Below are 19,658 nucleotides of genomic sequence, written 5' to 3' on the forward strand. Positions count from 1 at the left end.
TATTAGTCTACTGATTCAGAAAATGTCCACTGTTGGAAAATGAGGCAGAAAGTGGAGAGAATAATGACCACAAATGGAAGAGTAAACGAAAAATTAGCGACGTGTCGCCGTAAAGACGTGTGGGCCGCCATCTTGAGAGTGGCAAGTTCTCCAACGCTTAGAAATTGTTCTAAATGAAGTAATATTTTTCCTTGATTTATTTTTGATTCATCTTTAGAAATGACCATACTGACTTGCATATTTATTTTCAGCAGAATATGCCATTTTTAATTACAATATAACTTTTCTTATGTTGTTAATTTGCCCTTACTTTACAGTCTCTTATTCTTCTGTTTTTCTATTTTCTACCCAAGTTTGAATATATTCTTATGTGAGGGTCACCTGAAGTTCCCTGCTTTGGTACAGTAAGGGATATATCTATTCTATTATTTACATAATTTCCCATTTGGAATCAATTTGTTTTTTCTTTTCTGTTTTTCCCCCTTCTATCCATTAAGCCTAATAATTTAATCTAAAACAACCTTGTGCTGCCAAGTCTATCTAATCTATGATCATGACGTTGCCACATTTCAAGAAACAGAAATTATATAATAGGTGAAGTTCAACAATCATTTTGCCCATAAATGTAGCACAAACAATAAAGTCATAGTTTGAATGGTTTTGGATCATTTAAATTGAATCATGATTTTTTTTTTAAATTTTATTAGCAGTGTTAACATCCTTGTTTAATGTTCCCTTTTACTTTTCCGTTGGGTTGTTCTTTATTTATTCCTCATTATTTCCCCTGTTTCTAAATTTATTTTCTAAAATTATTTACTTTTGCATTACTGATACAATTTAATCATATTTAGCATGTCTGGATTACTGCGAAGGGTACATAAAGTGCATTTTGGTACATCATACCCATTTTACTTTGAGAATGACTCTTAAAAAGAGTCAAGACATTACTATTTTGCAAATTTTTTGAAATTAAATTGTAATAATAACTTAGCCATTTTCTTGTGCTTGTAGATTGAAGACTCTTGCTAACCAGTATATTGAAATAAGAAGGAAAAATATCAGATTTCCAGACAGAATTTTACAAAAAGAACCAGTAACATTTTATTGAACACTTTGTGGAAGACATGTAAATATTACAGATAGGTCTACTAGTGTTGAAAAAGGATGAAATAAATACAAACAGAACTTGAAATCCCATAGGGATATATTAAAAACATAGTTTTCTTTAAAAGTGTCCATTTAGCAAAAAAAAAAAAAACGTCTTCAATACTAAGCATAAATACAAACATGATCCTAAAATCTATGCCCTATAGAATACCTGGTTATTATAACTAACATACATACTTAAAATCATCCGAGACATTATGTAATGAAGTATAAAATAGGCCATTTCATTGTCACCTGTGGTAATGACTGTTAACAGTTGGAAATCTGATGCTTTGTGAAACAAACCATTCTGCAGCATAACATCTCAGATCCTGAGTAATTTTGAGTTACAAACAAAACACTGGGCTATGATCCGCTATAAAGCCACCTCTTAATAATAACCATCGGCTTCATATGTTGTAACTGCTTAAGCACAGAATCTGCGCCGTCTGAAAATGTTTTATCCATAACAATTTTTACATTACTCACAGATTTAAGATTTAGTGGATTTCTGAAGTCTACAACCCTGCTGCGGTTTCTCAGTTCATTAGTCTTTTTGCTCCTGGACGCAGCTTTCTGTTTGTTAATTTGTTTTCGCTTGGGGGGCACCTCCACATTACCTTTCTCGTTTAGTTTCCGCTTAGAAGCGTTCGTTGCCTCAGAAGTCTCCAAAAATGTGAGGAATGAGTCCTCTAGCCCTAAAGGCTTGAATGAACCCGGAGGAGTGCTGTCGTCCCGTTGCTCCTGGGGGGTCGGCGACCCAGGATTTGAGTTCTCTGTTGAGCTGGTAACAGTCAGGCGGTTTCTAAGGGTTTGCATCCTTTGTGGACAAGCTGGTGTGGGATGTGGAGGTTTTCTGGGTCGCCCTCTTTTAGCGCCTCCTTCTGTCACATTGGAAGCTTGGGATTCTACAGTATTGTCAGCGAACACCTTGGTTTTGTCTTGGGTGAATTTCTCCTCAGGATTTTGCTCCTCAGAGTCCTGGTCACCAAACATTTGCTCGCAAAGCCCTTCCCCTTCGTCCGGCTCCGTCTCAGAGGAACTTGATGCACCTTCTGACTTGCTTGTATCTTTAAATCTGGAGCGTGAATACTTTTTGCAGAAGATGAACTGACTCCTCTGATCTTCAATGTACCTCTCTGTGAGGCCGTGAGTTGCATAATGCTTAAATATACTTCTCTCAGCCCGCTCCACCGTGTCGCATCCTATGATCATGCATGGGTACTGCAAGGCGGACTTCTTGGTGCACATCATAGACGCCTCTTCGTGGGATTTTAGTGTAGGCTTACCAAAACTGGTCCAGTGTTCAATGGCCTTCCCATCTTTCTTCTTAGTGTTCTTCTTCTTCACTTTAATTTTGTTTTCCACGTTTTCTTTTCCATTGTTAATTCCCGGAAAGAGTCCAATCGATTTAGTCCGTCTCCCATCGGTTGCTTTCGGATCATAGACATAGTCGTGCTTTTTGATCAGGTGACGGAGCAGATTGGATTTTGTAGTGTACACGCGGTCGCATCCGTCATACTCGCACCGGAATGTCGGATCGACCGAGCCTCTCTCAGAAATGGCGATCTCCTTGTGGAAGTTTTTGATGTGCTCAATGTACTTCTCCACAGAATCGAAGGGGAGGGCACACTCTGGCCGATCGCAGTTGAAGGTCCCCAAGCTCATGCTGGCCATCATGGCAGTGGCTTTGTCGCATGTGAACTTGTGAAGCAGGAGGTAGTGTTGCACCAACCTTGTGATTCCCATGAACACCCTGGAGCAGTTCCTCACCTGACACCTGACTTCATCGTCTTTTCCAATACTGGGGATGATCTCCGGTTCAACCTCCAGGACCATTTTCTCAGCCTCTGGCTCGGCTTTGAGGGGAGGAAGCGATGCCTGATGCATGGCCCTGTAGTGGAGAATTAGATTCTGCTGGATGGTGAACGCTGCGGTGCATCCTTCATGGACACATCTGTATGGCCTATACGGACTGAAGGCGTTGTCCGTCTCACACAACTTGAGGCTCAACCTTTTTGGAAGCTTGTCCTTCCTTTCCTCCTTCGTTGGTGTGCTTTTGGAGCTGCTTGGCTTCTCTGGGGACGGGCAGGCAGACGCAGAGGAGGACTTTGGTTCTCTTATCATATTCTGACACACGTCAGATTTTTCTTGCTGCTCATTTGCTTTGGTTACAGGACTCAGTTTCTCTTTCTCACTGGAATTTACTTTCTTTTTGGGACTCCTGTGTATGACAGCCACTTTAGGATGCTCTGGAGTTAATTTAGGTGCTGGTGGTGCCCCCTCCCCAAGCGGCCTTTGAGTCTGATAAGTTTGAGGTGATGGGAGTCGTGTAACAGTCGATATCTCAGGTCTCGAGAGCTGTTTTGCTGCATCTCCTGGAGTGATTTGAGCAACTTCTGGAGGATTAGCATTATCTGGTTCAGGTGCTATGGCAATGTCGATTGGTTCTTGTTTTAAAATAGGCATAACAGGCGCAGACGCTGCAGGCGGATTGGTGTTGCGTTCACTGTTTGGTTGACTGTTCAACGGGCCATCTTTGTTAAGTTTGAAGGCACGCCGATTACGAGCACTGATTTTTAACTTCTGCATTTCCGCCTTCGACAGCCGGTGAACCTTTTCATAGTGGATTCTCAAGCCTGTTGTTCTTGTGAATGTTTTTGGGCAGATCTGGCAAGGATATGGAGACAGTTTGGATGGGATTCTTTTGAGCTCTTCAATCATCTCCGTGGAAAAATCATGCATTTTACTCAAGTGCTTGAATAAGGCTTCCTTCGTCATGAAAGAGAACTCACAGTCATCCTGGTCACATTTAAAAGGTTTAGGTACCTTTTCAATGGGTTTCTCATCACTTTTATTTTGCATTTTACTTTTATTTTTCTCTACTTCAGAGGTTTTTTCCTTCTGTTCTAAAGCTAAAGCGTTCCGCATTTTCTCCTGCGCTGCCTCAATCAGGTCCATCCTTTGAAAGGCGCTGGACATTTCCATCAGGTTATCCTCCCGATAAGGTCCAGGAGGTGTGGGATTAGTCGTTTCTGCCGGTTTGTCCTGCTGGTTTGCCGAGCAAACCGGGAAGGAGTTTGAATCATCCATTATGTTTGTACTCTGAGGCTCCTGCTTTAACATTGCAGGTGAAATCAGGGTGGTGAGGTTGCAAGATCCGTCTGAGAAATCTCCGTTTGGCACGTTGAACACCGAGCCGTTCGTATCAGGTACATGAGGGTCATTGAGGAAATCCAGGAACGACGTAGGAAGGTCCGCTGTAAGGTCAATTTCATCCAGAGGTCTGCACTGTGAGCGCTTCGAGAGATGACCACCGAGAGATTTGGTGCTTGTGAACTCTCTGAAGCACCTTCTGCAAATAACTTTCCCATCCTTGATGATTGCAGGCCACTTGGTACGCTTGCTCAGCCGGCTGCGTTTCGCTTTTAGGGCGTCGGTGTCACTGCCCTTCTCATCTGAAGGGTTAGGCTGGCAGTCAGTATCAGGGCACTCCTCATCATAAGGGAAAATGTTGTGAGTGGTGCTGTGTGGACTGACCACGCCATCAGCGGAGTTGTCCACCTGTTCGTAAGCAGGGGCTGACGTTGTCTCTGTTTTGCTGATTTCGCCGCAGTCCTTTAAAGCAACCTGTGCCTCAGGGGTCGCACATTTCATGGGCACATCAACGGAAGAGCACTGGGTGAGGCAGGAGTTTTCGCTCTGTGCGTACGGAGTGTGGTAGCTTCCATCAGGAAGGCTGTCGATGGTCGAGAGGCTGTTCCCATTATCCAATTGTCCACTTTTCCTCGCATCCGGATGGTCTCCGGTACTATCAGCATGCATCAGCCCATATTGGTGTCCTCCATTATGCATGTGTCCACCGTTGTCAAGCATGAGAGAACTGGAGACGTACTGAGACATCAGAGTTGATTCTGAAGGGGCGGGGGACATAGAGGAGGAATGTATAGCTGCCATTGAAGGCTCTCGGTCCGAAGAGTGAGGCAAGGGGTTGTGGTAGGGGTCTGCTTGCCAGGGGGGGTAGCTCCGGGACGAGTACTCACTCATATTGAAGCTATCAGGGTAGGGGTTATTCATAGGAGGAGACCATGACTGTGACATGTCTGACTGCATCACTGTGTTGGGATTGTTGTGCCCCCCCCAGTTGGGGTACAATGAGGGGTTGACCATCGGAGTAATGGGCACAGGCTCAACTGATCCAGGGTAACACTGAGAGGGCGAGGCTGAGCATCCCATTGGATAATCCATCTGCTGCACCACTGGTTTGTTGCATAGTATCGCTGGCGGGTTGGATCGCTTGCTCCCCTTCTTGGCTGTGATTTTAGCAACTTTGTTATATTTCTTTGCCAATTTCCAGTCTTCAAATATTTCAGGATGCTGCTTCTTAACGTGCCTGGACAGACTCTTGTTTGTGCTGTATGCCCGGGAACAGTCATTGCTCGGGCAGCAGTGCAGGTTCTCCTCGTTTCCGGCAGGAACAGCGGGGGTGCTGGAGGGATACCCCTGCATGGAGGCAGGAATCTCGGTCTTGATTTGCTTTGGAGACATGATTTGTGGGACCATTTTTGGGAATTCGTTGCAGTGCACCTCCTTATGCTGGTGTTCCTGTGGAGCTGCTACGGGAACAGGATATGCCGGAGGAATATCTCCTTGCCTGGTCACATTATGCTGCGCTGGTGGTAGGTTTGCATCGGCAGGTGCTGGAGCGGGGTTAGTCAGTGGAGTGTAGCATTTCTCCGGTTCTTTTATCCCATGACCCGCCATTGAATTCAGCATGTTTTCAATTGAGTGCTTCACTTTAGCGGCCTCTGGTGATCTACATGGCGATGCATTTGCCTTTGAGACGTCGTTCATGAACGCCTCTCTGTTGTTCCTTTCAAAACCAAACTCGGCAGGGCGTGCGTCTTCCTTCATCAGGGTGCTCTCAGGTGGAGGATCAGGCATCGCAGATACAGCAGGGTTTTGATTAATTACAACAAAACTGTTTACAGCATCATTTGGTCTATGATGCTCCTGGTGAGACAGAAATTCAGACTGTGAGTAGAAGATCTTGCCACAGTTATCGGTTTGGCAGGTGTAAGTGAGGTAATGCTGAGCCTCATGATCATACAACAAGTAGGCCTCACTGAAAACTTGGCCGCAGTTTGGGAACATGCACTGGGCTTTAAATTCGGGGTGTGTTTTTCTGTGCATGAGGAGCTCAGAGTTGGAGTTGAAGTTGGCCTTGCAGTCCAGCTGAATGCATATGTACGGTCTGGTGCCACAGTGCATCTGCAGGTGATCGTTGAGGTGTCTGACGTTGACGAACTGCCTCCTGCAGTACTGGCACACCACCTTCTGTTTCTGGATCTCTAAGAACCTCATGGCCTCCTCGTCGTCCTTGTGGGATCTGACGTGAGCCATCAGGTTGCGGAAAAACTTGAAAGCCTTTGTGCAGTTTGTAACAGGACAGTAACAGTCTTGACTGATCTGAGGGTCAGACGTCGGTTGCTCTATCTTAAGAGGCGTAGCAGAAATGTTGCCAACTTGAGGGATGATTTTAACGGGACTCATGCTCGCCTTGGCTGCAACTTTCACCATTTTTGTTGGACTTTTAGGCGACTGAGGTGGTTTGGTTACCTTCCGTGCAGCTTTCATCGCTGCCAGTCTCTCTTTGCATGATTGCTTTACATGTGATGCTACATGGGGTTCCAACACCTCCCTGCTTTCAAAACTGTCAGCACAGATCGGGCAGAGATACACTCCATCTTTGAAATGTTTCTGGGCATGACGGACGATCCTGTGGCCCAAGAACTCCTTGTCACACAGAACACAATACTGCATGTAGGCCCGCCAGTTTCGGAAGCGGGCGGAAACAAACCCTTGCTCCCTAAGTTTTTTAGCCTCTCTGTTTTTTTCTTTTTCATCTGTAATCTCATTGAGTTCGTTTGTAGTTGTGAGCAAGAAGTCCTCCAAATCCTTGTATTCGGGAAGTTTTCCAAGTGCGCTTTCCATCTCCTGTTCATCCGTGTCATTGAGCGTGTCGATGGAAGAGACGATGGCCGCCTCCTCGCCCATCAGGGCCAAGCAGTTGCGCTTCAGCGTCTTCCAATCCCAGAACTCCGGATCAAAAGGCCATTGTGTCTTCAAGGCCAGCAGCAACTCGCAACGCAAAGAGTTCGGCACCGGCAGACTCCCGTCCTCCTCCGGCTTCTGGTCGGGTTCGTTGTACAACGACTCCACGGCGTAATACGAGTCAACGGTTGGCTGCAGGAGGAACTCGGTCAGCTGACAAGCTCGTTTGACCTCTAGATCGGTTGGCAGGAGGCAGGAAATGGTCTTACAGATGGTAGACTTGCTTTCTTTGTGATCACTGGAGGTCATTTTTAGAGCTTGAATACACATTTCTACGCACACTGGAAGCCCCACCTCTCCAACCTGGGAAAAAAAAGAACATATAATAAATGCGAGACCTCAGGCAACATTTAACATTTGCACACACACACAGATCATAATATTACCAGAATAAATGTAGTACAAGATTAAAGAATCATAGTCATAATATTACCAGATTAACGTGGTAATAATATAACAAATCAGAAAATTATCAGAACAAAATAAAGTCGTATGACAATGAAGTAATAATATTAAGTTCTGCACATGCAGTATTTTTTTTTTACCTCATTTTGGATAACTTTGATGAGAAACAGAATGTGGCAGACGTTTCCGCACTGCAGTGCCATCTCCTTGCTGCGGCTGAGGAACGAATCGGCAGACGCCTCCAACCGCATAAGCAGTTTACTCCAGAACAGCGTAAGTTCCCTGAAAGAGGAAGAGAATAAGGCCAGATGAGATTCTGAAAATAAACAAAGAAAACATTAGGACAAATTAAACTAAGGACCTAGTTAACATTTAACACAGGGCGTCAACAATGGAGTAGGATTACAGGCTTTGCCGGCTATGTGGAGCCGCAGGCCACAGTCTTCAGCTCTGCTTTTGTTATTATTAATCATCAAAATGGTGACATGAGCCAAACTGCTTCAGGGCGATTAACTCGTCTTCATGTTACCGATTTTTGTTTCTGATGGCAGCTAGAAACTTGATTTAAATGTTAAGCAGACTTAAGATAAAAACAATAGCAACCTGTGTGCCAACTGACAGAAATCAAATCTGGTTTTACCTCAAAATATATTGAAAATGTTCATCACTCTCAGTTATAATAGTAAGAGAGTCCAAATTCACAGATTTTAATAAAAATGTGATAATTGCCCCAGAGTTTCTTGTAGGGACAGATGAGGTGCGGTTTGGGACTCACCAGGCACAGTAAACGTCTTCCTGAAGGAGCTGTCGCTTCAGAAAGGCCGTACACAAACACAGAGCCGCCTTCTCGTCGCCCTCCGACTCCAGGTTGCAGATCATTTCAAGAGCATCTTTGCAGTCTATCGACGAAATCTATAAAAGACATTAAAAAAAACACGGGATACAGAGCTATTCCGAGTCCTGTTCCTCTAGAAAAGATAAAAGCAGCAGCTCAGGTCGGATAAAGTAAAATCTAGTTGTGTTTTTCTATTCATTTCATGAATAAAAACTTTAAACATCAATTACTTTTGGTTAATTTATGCAAAAAAAAAATGTAATAAGGGAAAATTCCTTCCAAAAATCTACAGCATGTGCCATTTTTCAAAAAATCTTAAAAATCATCAGAATAATCAATTACTAAAATAATTGTAATGCCATAAAAATAGTTCACTTAAAAAATGTAGGCGAACTTGTTGCCTCACGAAACAAAGTTTTCAAAACTTAAACATGTTAGTATCTGCAAGCTGTACATCTTAAGTTTACACAACTTGATCATTTTGACATAATTCTAATGATATAATTGTACAAATAACTTCAATCTATTCTAAAAGCAAATTAGATTAATTTATTTAAACTCACGTCAAAATGTTAGTTTTCATTAAATTACCTGGTGCAATTTAGTAAGCATAACTTAGGTTAACCTATAAATATGAACATGTTGTAATTAATTAAACAACAAAAGATATATTGTTTTTAACTTTGATACCTTGTTGCTCAGTCAAATACTTAACTTTTTTGCATGAACTCAACTTAAATAGGTTAAATTTTCAAGCATTTCTTATCCAAATATTCACACCACTTGTTTCTCAACAGGTTTATGAGACTTAAGTTAAGTTCACATAAAATCTTTTATTAAACAGGATGTTTTGTTTCACAGTGTAGCTGAAGCTCTACTTGTTTTCAGTTGAATTGTTAAGGTGGAAACTTCTGGAAAGGATTGGTCGTTTTAACAGGATTTTTTCTTACCTCTTCCATCAGCTGCTCCTGGCTTTTCGTCATGCAGATGCAAACCAAGTAGGTCTGCTTGAAGTTGCCTTTTCCTTCATACCCTGGGTACTCTGAGCAGATCTTTGCTAGCACAGCCGCTTTGTCGGTGCTGTCCGCTTTGATAAGGTGCTTGATTCGCATGTTGAGAAGCGCCGGACCTTCCGATTCGAGATATTCGTGCACTAAGACACAAAAAAAGACACTTAGCTAAAAGTTATTCCAAGTTATTCCATGGGATTACAGCAGCACAGTAAGTCATGACGGAGCGCTAACCTTGTTCAGTCCGAGGAATTTGATTGGACAGAATGCTGCTTAGCGTGGCGTTGGTCCAGACGCCGTCCTGCTGAGCCAGAACCGAGAGCAGACGGAGCTGGGTGCTCCCACTTTCCTGCAAAAGGCTGTGTGCCAACTGCAGCAAAACACCAAAACGGAACAAAAACTTCACAACTAAACCTTTAGAGAGGAGGTAAAATGAGCCACTTTTCATATCAAGGCAACGTTAGCTTAGCTGCTAACTTATGTACCCTCATATATTTTAATCAATGAGTGTAAACAAGTTAAAAAAATGACTCAAGTTACCAAGTCAATAAGTCACTTTTTCCAAATCAAGCATATTTTAATTACAGAGGTGGGTAAAGTACCCAAAAATTATACTAAAGTAAGAGTAGTACTACTTTGACATATTTTTACTCAAGTAAAAGTAAAAGGTATTTGGTAAAAAGTCTACTCAAGTAATTAGTAACCGATCAAATTATCAATCATTTAATGTTTAAAAATTACATCACCAGACAGATCAGTTTAAAGAGTTACGTGGAAATGTTGGTATTTTAAGGACGAAAAAAGGACAATAATTTCTACAGTAAAAGAATAAAATCAGGTAAAAGCCGAAAATTTACCAGAAAAAATCTGAAATTTTGATACTAATCTCTAGAAGAAACAAATTTCTGAGCTTCAAAAGTTTAAAATGTGCAAGAAGAAAAACACTCAGAAATTTTGAGATTAATCTGAGAAATTTTCTAGAAAAAAAGGAGGACATTTCTGATTCTCGCAAATTTGAGACTTGGAGTTCTAAATTTTTTACAGATTGATTTAAAAAAAATTTGAGTTTTCGACTTGAAAACTTTTGACTTTTGGAGCTCAGAACTTTGCATGGTTTTTCTGGAAAATTTCACAGGTTCATCTCCAAATTTCTTAGTCTTTTTCTTGCAAATTGTTTTACTTTTGGAGCTCTGAAATGTTCTTGTGTTTTTTTTAAAGAAAATTTGGACGATTAATCTCAAAATTTCAAATTTTTTCTTGCAAATTTTCATCCTTTGGAACTCAGAAATGTCCCTTTTTTCCTAGAAAATTTCAAAGTTTCAAAAGTTCAATAAAAAACTTTTGAAACTTTACCTAAAAACTGCAGTTGTGTGTCTGAGTCTGGTGAATTTCTGGTTAAACTATGTTTGTTTTTCATTCAGTGGGTAGAGCAGTGACGCTTAATAATGAAATTACTCAGTAAACATTCACTTTAAAGAGTGAAGAAACATTTTGAACAGATAAAAGTAACAACTTTACCAACTAAATGAAATTTTGCCTTCCTTCTAAAGGCCCCGACATACTGGGGGCCACTTCAGGCGGACATGTCTGCGCAAGGCCAGATTTTAATGACTCTGTGTTTCACGTTAAAACTCCCCGGTGGAAACAGAGTTCACATCGAACTGGTTTTCATGTGACACCGGGCTGATAAGGTTGAGAATAAGGGTTATCCGAGTTCAGATTGTTGCAATGTTGAGATCAACATGATAAAAGTCAACATAGAGTTGTCACGGGGACGTGATGGACACGTGAGCGAACATGCTTCACAGCAACAGGCTTTATGTATTCACGCAAATGTTGACATGGTGAATTATGCAGAATTATAGGAACAGAGCCAGGCGTCCAAATAGTTCATCAAACCTGCTAGTTCTCATAAAGGAATTTGTTATTTTAGGTAATCGGTACGCCCGAGTATGTGGGGGGGGGCCCTTTACGGTTTGGTCACATGATCAGCGGTTTTCACCGTTGCCTAGCAACAAGGAGTGCCTCAGCAGAAAATTCCAGAATCTGACATGTGGGCTATTATTTTACTGATGTGAACCAGCTTTTATAAGCTGTATTTTCCTAATTAAGCGACTTGTTATGATTGCGCCAGTGCAGCGGCGACGGCCTGCGGGATGCTGACCTTCACGGAGGACTGGAACTCCTCCCATAAGGCACCAGGGACATGCTGGGGCACCGAAAGCAGCAGCTCCGCGCAGCTCCTGTGAATCCAACACAAGTCGTTTGGTAAAGCCACATTTAGGTCAAGGATGTGCACACATTCAACAAAAACACATCCTAAGATAGCTGTGAAACCTGTGTGCTGATCAGGAGGGGGAAAAGGTGATGAAGGGAAGAAATATCGTCGTTAAAGCCACTAAAAAACACAAAAAATGGCAGAAAGAGTTTAAATCTGTATGGTTTCTAACTAGAGGTGCACTACTTCAACATATTTATACATGAGTAACATTTTTGACATAAAATTTTCTAGAAAAAGCAAGTAAAACCCTGAGTTTGCTAGAAAAACCCCCAAGAAATCTGGAAATGAATCTGTGAAATTTTCTAGGAAAAAAAGGACATTTCTGAGTTCCAAAGCATGAAAATTTGCAAGAAAAAATTTGATTAATCGTCCAAATTTGGATTAATCGTCCAAATTTTCTCTAAAAAAACCAAAAAAACACAGGAACATTTCAGAGCTCCAAAAGTAAAACAATTTGCAAGAAAAAGACTAAGAAATTTGGAGATGAACCTGTGAAATTTTCCAGAAAAAACATGCAAATTTCTAAGCTCCAAAAGTCAAAAGTTTTCAAGTCGAAAACTCAATTTTTTTTTTAAATCAATCTGTAAAAAATTCAGAACTCCAAGTCTCAAATTTGTGAGAATAAAATCTGAAATATTGATATAAATCTAAGCAATTTTCTAGAAAAAAGAGGAAATTTCTTAGCTCTAGAAGTAAGAACATAAAGAGTTGAAATAAATGACTGCTATTTCCCAGTGAAATCCAACAGGAGAGCGTTTATTCGCTCAAGTTTGATGTTTTTTACTCACAGCGCTAACTTTTCAAGTAGGAGTGGCACGTTTTCACAATCGGAGGAGAGACAGGAAGCAGCCTTAGCGAAGCTGAGGATGGCCACGGTGTAAACCTCCAGCAAAGGCAGCGGGTCTTCATCGGTTTTCCAGCGCCCGGCATGTTCCACCAGAACCTGGGAATCAAAAAAACAAACCACACACAGGCATCAGAACCGGCTAACAGCAGAAAACATGCACAAAATGTAAAGAAACACCAGAAAAATAACAAAAACATGGATTTACTACTGAATCTTTAATATTTCAGCTTGAAAAATAATGTGAAGTATATATATATATATGTTTAATTTTGAAAATAGTAGATTAGGCTATTCTCAGATGACGGAACAAAAATCTGCTTTTTAAAACCAAATGATTCGTATTTATGCATTAATAAATATGCATTAAAGTCCATGCTGTTGGTGCTGTTGGTTGGTGCATTTATGAACCGAAAACGATGGGAAATCTCAGCTTTGACCCATTAAATAAACTGACAGCTGAAGGGAAATCTGGTGGCAGATGATCTATAGATCCACTTTTCATATTTTCATTACACTAAACCTCATTTAGCAGAACCAATACGAGTTAAAACAAATGTTTTAGCATCTTTATGAAACTTTTAAAGCATTTTACTAATCTGAATTTTGTTTTCTAGTCATTAAACGCAACAAAACTAAACTAGTTAACTTATTTTCAGTCTATAATCAACAAAGAAATTACACTTTCATGCACTTTTTATATGCTAAGAAGCATAACTAGGAATGTTTTTTGCTTGGTGATTAATGGGTCAAAAGCTGAAAATAAATCTTAAAAATTAAACTTTCCTATGAATTTAATGCATCAAAACCCAAAGCCTCTATTATTTAGTCTGTAAACATGTCATTAAAGTGAATATTTACACAAATACAAATATAATAAGCTGAATTATAGCAGTTTAACATTCTGTTCATAGGAATCAACAAACTATTAATATTTCTTTCTTATAATTGCTGCTTATTATTAAGCAGTAATAAAACTGAGGGACAAAAAAAGGTTCACTTTGTTTTTATACTTTAATCAGATAAAGTTTAAGGTTGTTACTATAACACATAATGGAGACAATATTATATTTGTTTTTAGGCCTGTTACGATAAATTTTGCTGGACGATTGTCTAAAAAATTATTGCGATAAACGATAATATTGTTTCAAGACCATTTGACTCTGATTTAATAGAAATGACTAATAATACGTGCGATTTCCTGATGCACCTTATTTTCAAAAGAACACGTAACACTGGAACTGATAAACTAAATAAAACAACCAAAAACAAAAATAATAAAATCTCAACTCAGACTCTATTAACAAAAAACGTACTTGAATAAAAACTAAACATAAAGCCAAAGTGGAAATAAATACAGCTTTCAGCCAAAAGAGTTCAGATTATGAAGTCTGTATATTATATCGCCCTTCAGTAATCACTAGATTTAAATAGAGAAAACGGGCACATCCGTCTACCTGATGCAAAAGTTCGTACTACACCATTTTTGCCCCTATTTTCCCCTCATGACAATCTTAGATCGTTGGCCGATCTAATCGATCATCCTGCAGTGTGAGGTGGGTTACGGTAGATCGTCGTGGCCGCTCCGATCTAAATCGGAGTTTTTCCCCGACTGGGAGCTTAAAGCTGAATGTGACAGGTAGCCAATCAGAAAGCGCGGATTCTCCTCGGTGCTTTCTGAGGGGAAATCACGGAGGGGAATCCCAAACAGCTGACACGGCGCAACATGAAGTCCAGCGGACATTGGAGATGATTTACGGGAAACAACATTAATGTTTATGCAACATTTCGTGCAAAGAATAAAGAAATGACAAGAGGAGGAGTTGGAGCCAAATTCCTACCGCAGATAAACCCGGTAAGTTTTCAACTGCTGTTCGTTAACGTGACATAAATAGGTTATAATGATTTTCATTCAGTCAGGACTTTACGTAGATTCTAGTAAAGCATTGATTAATGCCTGGTTTTAAAATGAGTTAACTGGACTTGTAGCCATTATTTTGTGCCCGTGTGGCTGGACACCACACGGCACGACGAACCCGATCGAACCGTTATACCTGGGATTTCTGTCGGCTAATGTGTCTCTCAGGGTTTGAAGATGGGCCGACAACTCGTGTCATGTGCGCTGGACATTAGACTAAGGAAATGAGGAAGGGAGGGTCAGTGGAGAGACCGGAGCTGAGCCTTTTTCATTCAGTGCCATCAACAGAAAGAAAAAGGCCGGAAGAGACGATAAAGCCGATAATTAAAATGAGGTCGATAGGTTTAATTTATCGTCCGATTAATTGATTTATCGTTTATCGCGACAGGCCTATTTGTTTCATTTTCTTTTCTTCCTGCTTTACACAAGCGTCATTATTTACATACATTTTACTATTCGAGTTGTTTTTCTGATTTCAAATAACACTCCTGCTATTTGCACAATTTTTTATCCACTTCTTCTAAATAACCTGTTTTTATTTATTTACATTATTTTTTAAATGTATTCCAAGCCGATACACTTATTTTTTCCTTTCTTTTTTGTTCTCCACGGTTTTTAGAGGTGCAGAAAAAAACTGATTCAAAGGAGAATCACAATTTCTAAACCTGGGAATCATGAATGGATTCCGGTCTAGTTGCATCATATTTTTAATAATTCTTTGGCATTTTCTTATTCAACAGAAAACCAAGCTGAGCTAACCTTAAGTTACAGAATTTTATGCAGAAACGTATTTTAATTTAAATATAAACTGGTGGGATTTGATGCAGTATGACTTAAATAAATGTTTTATTCATTTACACTGCATTTTCCTCTCGTCTGTCACGTAATTTAAACCGAATATCGAGATCGTCTGAATAGACAAAATGTTTCTGAAGGTTAAATATTCGCATCTCTACCATTTCTAATAACTGCAGAGTATTTTCTTTTGCAGTGAATTTGTCCTTTCTATACAGTCTGTTATTCTTAATTCCAGTTTAGATGAGCAATGCACCGATCCAATATTAATATTGGTATCACTGAAAAACTGCTGGATTGAATAATCAGTATAATTCTGATTATTCTGGTTATTTATTTTACATTAAATTTAAAATTACTTCAAATGCTTCTTTCTGAAGTTGCAGTTTATTTTAGCTTCTTTATTGTTTTTTATTTTACTTTTTTTGTTCTACTCTTAATTGCACTGAACAAATTAAACAAACTGAAAAGTTAAAGTTTTGTTATTTTTACATGTTTGACCAAGTTTATGAAGCTACTGGTGTATTTAAGTGAGCTGTACTGGTGCAGAGTTATCAAATACATTTGTAATTCAGTACATTTATGTCTGCGTTTTAAAAAAAAAATAAACGTTTTAAGTCGGTTGTGTCGGTTGATGGTAAAACTCAGATTTCAGAAGTAAAAAAAGTAGATTGTTTGCATTCCTGGTGTTTACATTTTTATTTTTGTGTAACTAAATGCTTTGTCTTACTGTCACTCCCCACTGAGGAATAATAAAAGTTATTTCTATCCTATTGTTTTAGGATTTATATCCTAAAACTATACTGTTTTTCTTCTGATACCGAAGAAAAATCGGTATCAGCTGGAAAAACATGATAAAATGTAAATTTTTGCTTTGGGAGTGTAACTAACATGTAGCCCAGCAGCACTATGACGCTATCATAACCTCTAATACTCCATTAAAACCAAAAATAAAGCAGATTTTTATTGATAGGAAACAACTAAAAAGTAAAAGTAATGACTGAAATGAGAAGATGACTTGTGCAGCATGGAGACACTTGGAGGTTTTATTTAGGTAGCAGCAGGCTAATTAATGAGTAGGATGTAATGGAGTCAGTGACCACTGACACACTGTTCCCTCTAAATCAGCGGCTCTGATGCAGATGAAGCAGGATCGCCTCATTTCAGACGTAAAGCGCGTTAATGGCGATATCTATAACACCGTAATTAACATCTGCGCTGATGTAATTAGCCGGATTAATTAAGATGGAAAAGGCCCGGGCCAGCGTCCTATTGAAGAAGAAAAAAAAAAATCACAGCGATCAATGAAGCACCCTCAGAAAGTAACCCCATTTTAAAACACTCCAAAACCCACAAAGGAAGATTTGTAGCTGTTTTAAAGCGTTTATTTTAGTGCACTTCAATGCATTCGCAGCCGCTAACGCAGCTATACCGTTTTTTTTTTTTTTTTTTTGCACAGCATGACCACTGCACAGGACAGGGGTCTCTGCCTGCATACCAGCTAGCAACATTCATCTGCTGAGGGCGATCTGGCCTGGAAAATACGAGCTATATTTGCACAGTTGGCACACTCTGCAGCGACCGCCAATCTTCTTCACAGCCACAGTTTGCAAATAACTGCACGTCAGAGACGTACATCAGTTTGAAAACGGGAAATTAGTTTTTTTTTTTCCTCCCCGCTCTCCCTCCCCTCCTGCTACATCTAGAAATGCAGCCGACTAGCTTGGATGCTAGCTGCTTTAGCTACATTGTTGTAGCAAACGTAGACGCGCATCCTCGGCCAGGAAGCCAGAGGGGCTGCAGGCTGGCCGGGATGAGCAGCGGGATAGCGGGCTAACCTGGCAGAAATCCTGGCAGAAGTGAAGGGAGGCTTCCGGCGGAGGCTGCGGACTCTCCTTTAAAGCCGCGGTCAGAGCCTGGAAGCGATCGCGGAGCTCCTCGGTGGCTTTCCGTGTATCATATTCCTTTTCTGTCTCCCCCTCCGCCATCTTCACAACAATCACGACCGCGTACGCACAGATGTTACGCTGCCAGACCCTGCACACGCACGCGCACGCAGGAAGGGGGAAGGGAGAGCTCACAGAGGGAGGGCTCCTCCTAAAAAAGAGGACCCCTCATGTCAAGAAAGCGTCCACCCAAAGGCGGATCAAAGGAGAAAACAGGCCCCAAAACAGGGCCGCTCCAACACTTTTTTGGGGCCCGAAGCAGGTTTTCATTCGGGGTCCCTCAATATCAACCCGAGATGGGAAGATTACCCAAATAAAAGTAAGTAATACTAGGTAAAAAATAAAAGTACTGAGTAACTGATCAAAACACGCATTATTTTATATTTTAAAATGACATAATGAGGTGGATCAAATTATAAAGTTAAGTAGAATTTTTGTTATTTTAACAAAAATAACAAAATCAGGCAAAATGTACACTTTTCTAAATCAGTTTTCTTTCAAAATGAAACTTGTGAAACTAACAAAAACTGCAGGTTTGTGGTGATTTTTTTTCTTTTGGGTTAAAACAAGTTGCTTATACAGTGGAGAATCCAGAAATTTTACTCGGGTAACAGATGTGTGACCCTTCATAGAAAAATTACTCAATTAAAAGTAAAAAATACTGCTATATATATATATTTTTTTTTTGTTTTATTTTTTAAAGTTAGTCAAGTAAGTAAATATAACTACCAACTCTGTTAGTTATTTGTTTTTCACAAACAAAAATGGAGTGGTGTCATATTTTAACATTTGGGTTAGCTCAATTTTATCTGACAGTCATTTCTATGCAGCTACAGCCCAGCAGGGGGCACTACACAGTTGCATAAATAGCTTATACTTCCTGTTCACATTTTTTCTTGTCTTTTCTCTTTTTTTGGATTAATGGATGTTTTACAGATGTTTCTTTGTATCAAACTCATGGGTCCAAATTATACGAGTCGTATTAATATTTTTTTATTTAATTTTATGATTATAAACAGTATTCAAGTGTTTGAAAACTTTTTCTATTTGGAACAATGTGGAGTTAGGGGATATAAAAAAACCTACCATGCAGCAATACATACTTGCTAATGTATGGAACTACATATTAAAGTACTGCACATTAGTAAAATAATATTTTCTAGTAGAGCCCCATCTACTGGCCCCACATCCTTGTAAATCAGAGCCAAAATTCCCAACAAAAACAGAAAATTTATTAACGCTTAATATATAAAACTTTTTCTATTAATAAGATGGGAAAGTTTGAACAGAAATGGGAAAAATTTTTTTTTGTAAAGATTCAGGTTTTCTGCTATTTTTAGTACATCGAACTGAATTAGTTGTAAGAAGAACCCCAGAAGAATTTATTTAAAAAATACCAATAAAATATGATTTTTACAGAAATTAAAAAACGTAAACCTCTTTTTTTTTACATAAAATGTTACTAGTTGTTCACATAAGTCACTTTAGATCCTATAAAATAATTTATTTTGAACATAAAGTTTGCAATCGCATCACTTGCCCTGAAGTTTCACATCACATAAAACAGTTTATAAAATAAAAAAGACACCAGACTTTCATGATGACCTCTTGGTGCACTTTTTTAATTAACTTCAGGTCCTCAGTTATTGATACGCAGTTATCAATGCAAACACAAAGGCTAGTTACACATCACAAACACAGAAACGCTAACATAAACAACACCTGCTTCCAAACAGAGAGCAGCTTGTGCATTTCAAAAGAGACAGCCTGCAGGTTTCCACGTTTCATATCAACTTATGGTAATAGCAGGTGCTGCAGTGACACTCTGTGTGGTTTCTCACTGGGAAGGTGTCTACCGTTGTCTGCAAGAAGGTAAAATGAGCAGGAATGAATAAGAAAGAGATTAATTGTGTATTTTATTTATTTTTTAAGCTGAATTTTATGAAAAATCAGCATAGAAGTAGACAAAAAACATATAAAAAGTTATCAAATGCTGACGTTTAGCATTTGATAGTTTAATCTTAGCTACATTTGCTATGAAACATTAGCATTTGATAGCTAACGTTTGCTAATGTTAGCCACCAAAGCTATATGTTAGCTATCAAATGCTAACGTTTGCTAGTGATATATGATATAAATATGTGTTAGCTAACACATATTTGACAGTCAAATATGAATGAAAGAAATCAGAAAAATACCTTTTTGTATAAAATATAGAGAACAACATAATTTATGATATAAACATATATGAAATACAGCTTAAGCACACATAAAATAGATTTCATAATAATAATAATAATAATAATAATATACTGTATAATAGCATTATGCAATACATTATTATATATTAATTGATATTTTGAT

At 39.4% G+C, this 19,658-nt stretch overlaps 2 protein-coding genes across 3 annotated transcripts in view; both read right to left on the reverse strand.

The window, feature by feature from the left end:
- Positions 1-1,066: 1,066 nt before the first annotated feature.
- znf292a (zinc finger protein 292a) lies at positions 1,067-17,518 on the reverse strand. Its single transcript, XM_008399878.2, has 8 exons — positions 17,187-17,518; positions 12,580-12,734; positions 11,675-11,753; positions 9,745-9,880; positions 9,451-9,653; positions 8,441-8,577; positions 7,806-7,947; positions 1,067-7,563 (listed from the first exon to the last, which is right to left on the reverse strand). The coding sequence occupies exons 1-8, from the start codon at positions 17,334-17,336 to the stop codon at positions 1,513-1,515; spliced, it is 7,053 nt and encodes a 2,350-aa protein (XP_008398100.1). The 5' UTR covers positions 17,337-17,518; the 3' UTR covers positions 1,067-1,512.
- A 1,377-nt stretch (positions 17,519-18,895) lies between these two features.
- Positions 18,896-19,658, reverse strand: part of cga (glycoprotein hormones, alpha polypeptide) — a 2,804-nt gene continuing 2,041 nt past the window's right edge. For both annotated transcript variants that reach the window (XM_008399877.1, XM_017302386.1), the window contains one exon: positions 18,896-19,156. In XM_008399877.1, the coding sequence (XP_008398099.1) occupies positions 19,079-19,156 (78 nt within the window). In that variant the 3' untranslated portion in view covers positions 18,896-19,078. The remainder of the gene's footprint in view (positions 19,157-19,658) is intronic.

The sequence above is a fragment of the Poecilia reticulata genome, linkage group LG22 (genome assembly GCF_000633615.1).
Source record: "Poecilia reticulata strain Guanapo linkage group LG22, Guppy_female_1.0+MT, whole genome shotgun sequence".
Lineage (NCBI taxonomy): Eukaryota > Metazoa > Chordata > Actinopteri > Cyprinodontiformes > Poeciliidae > Poecilia > Poecilia reticulata.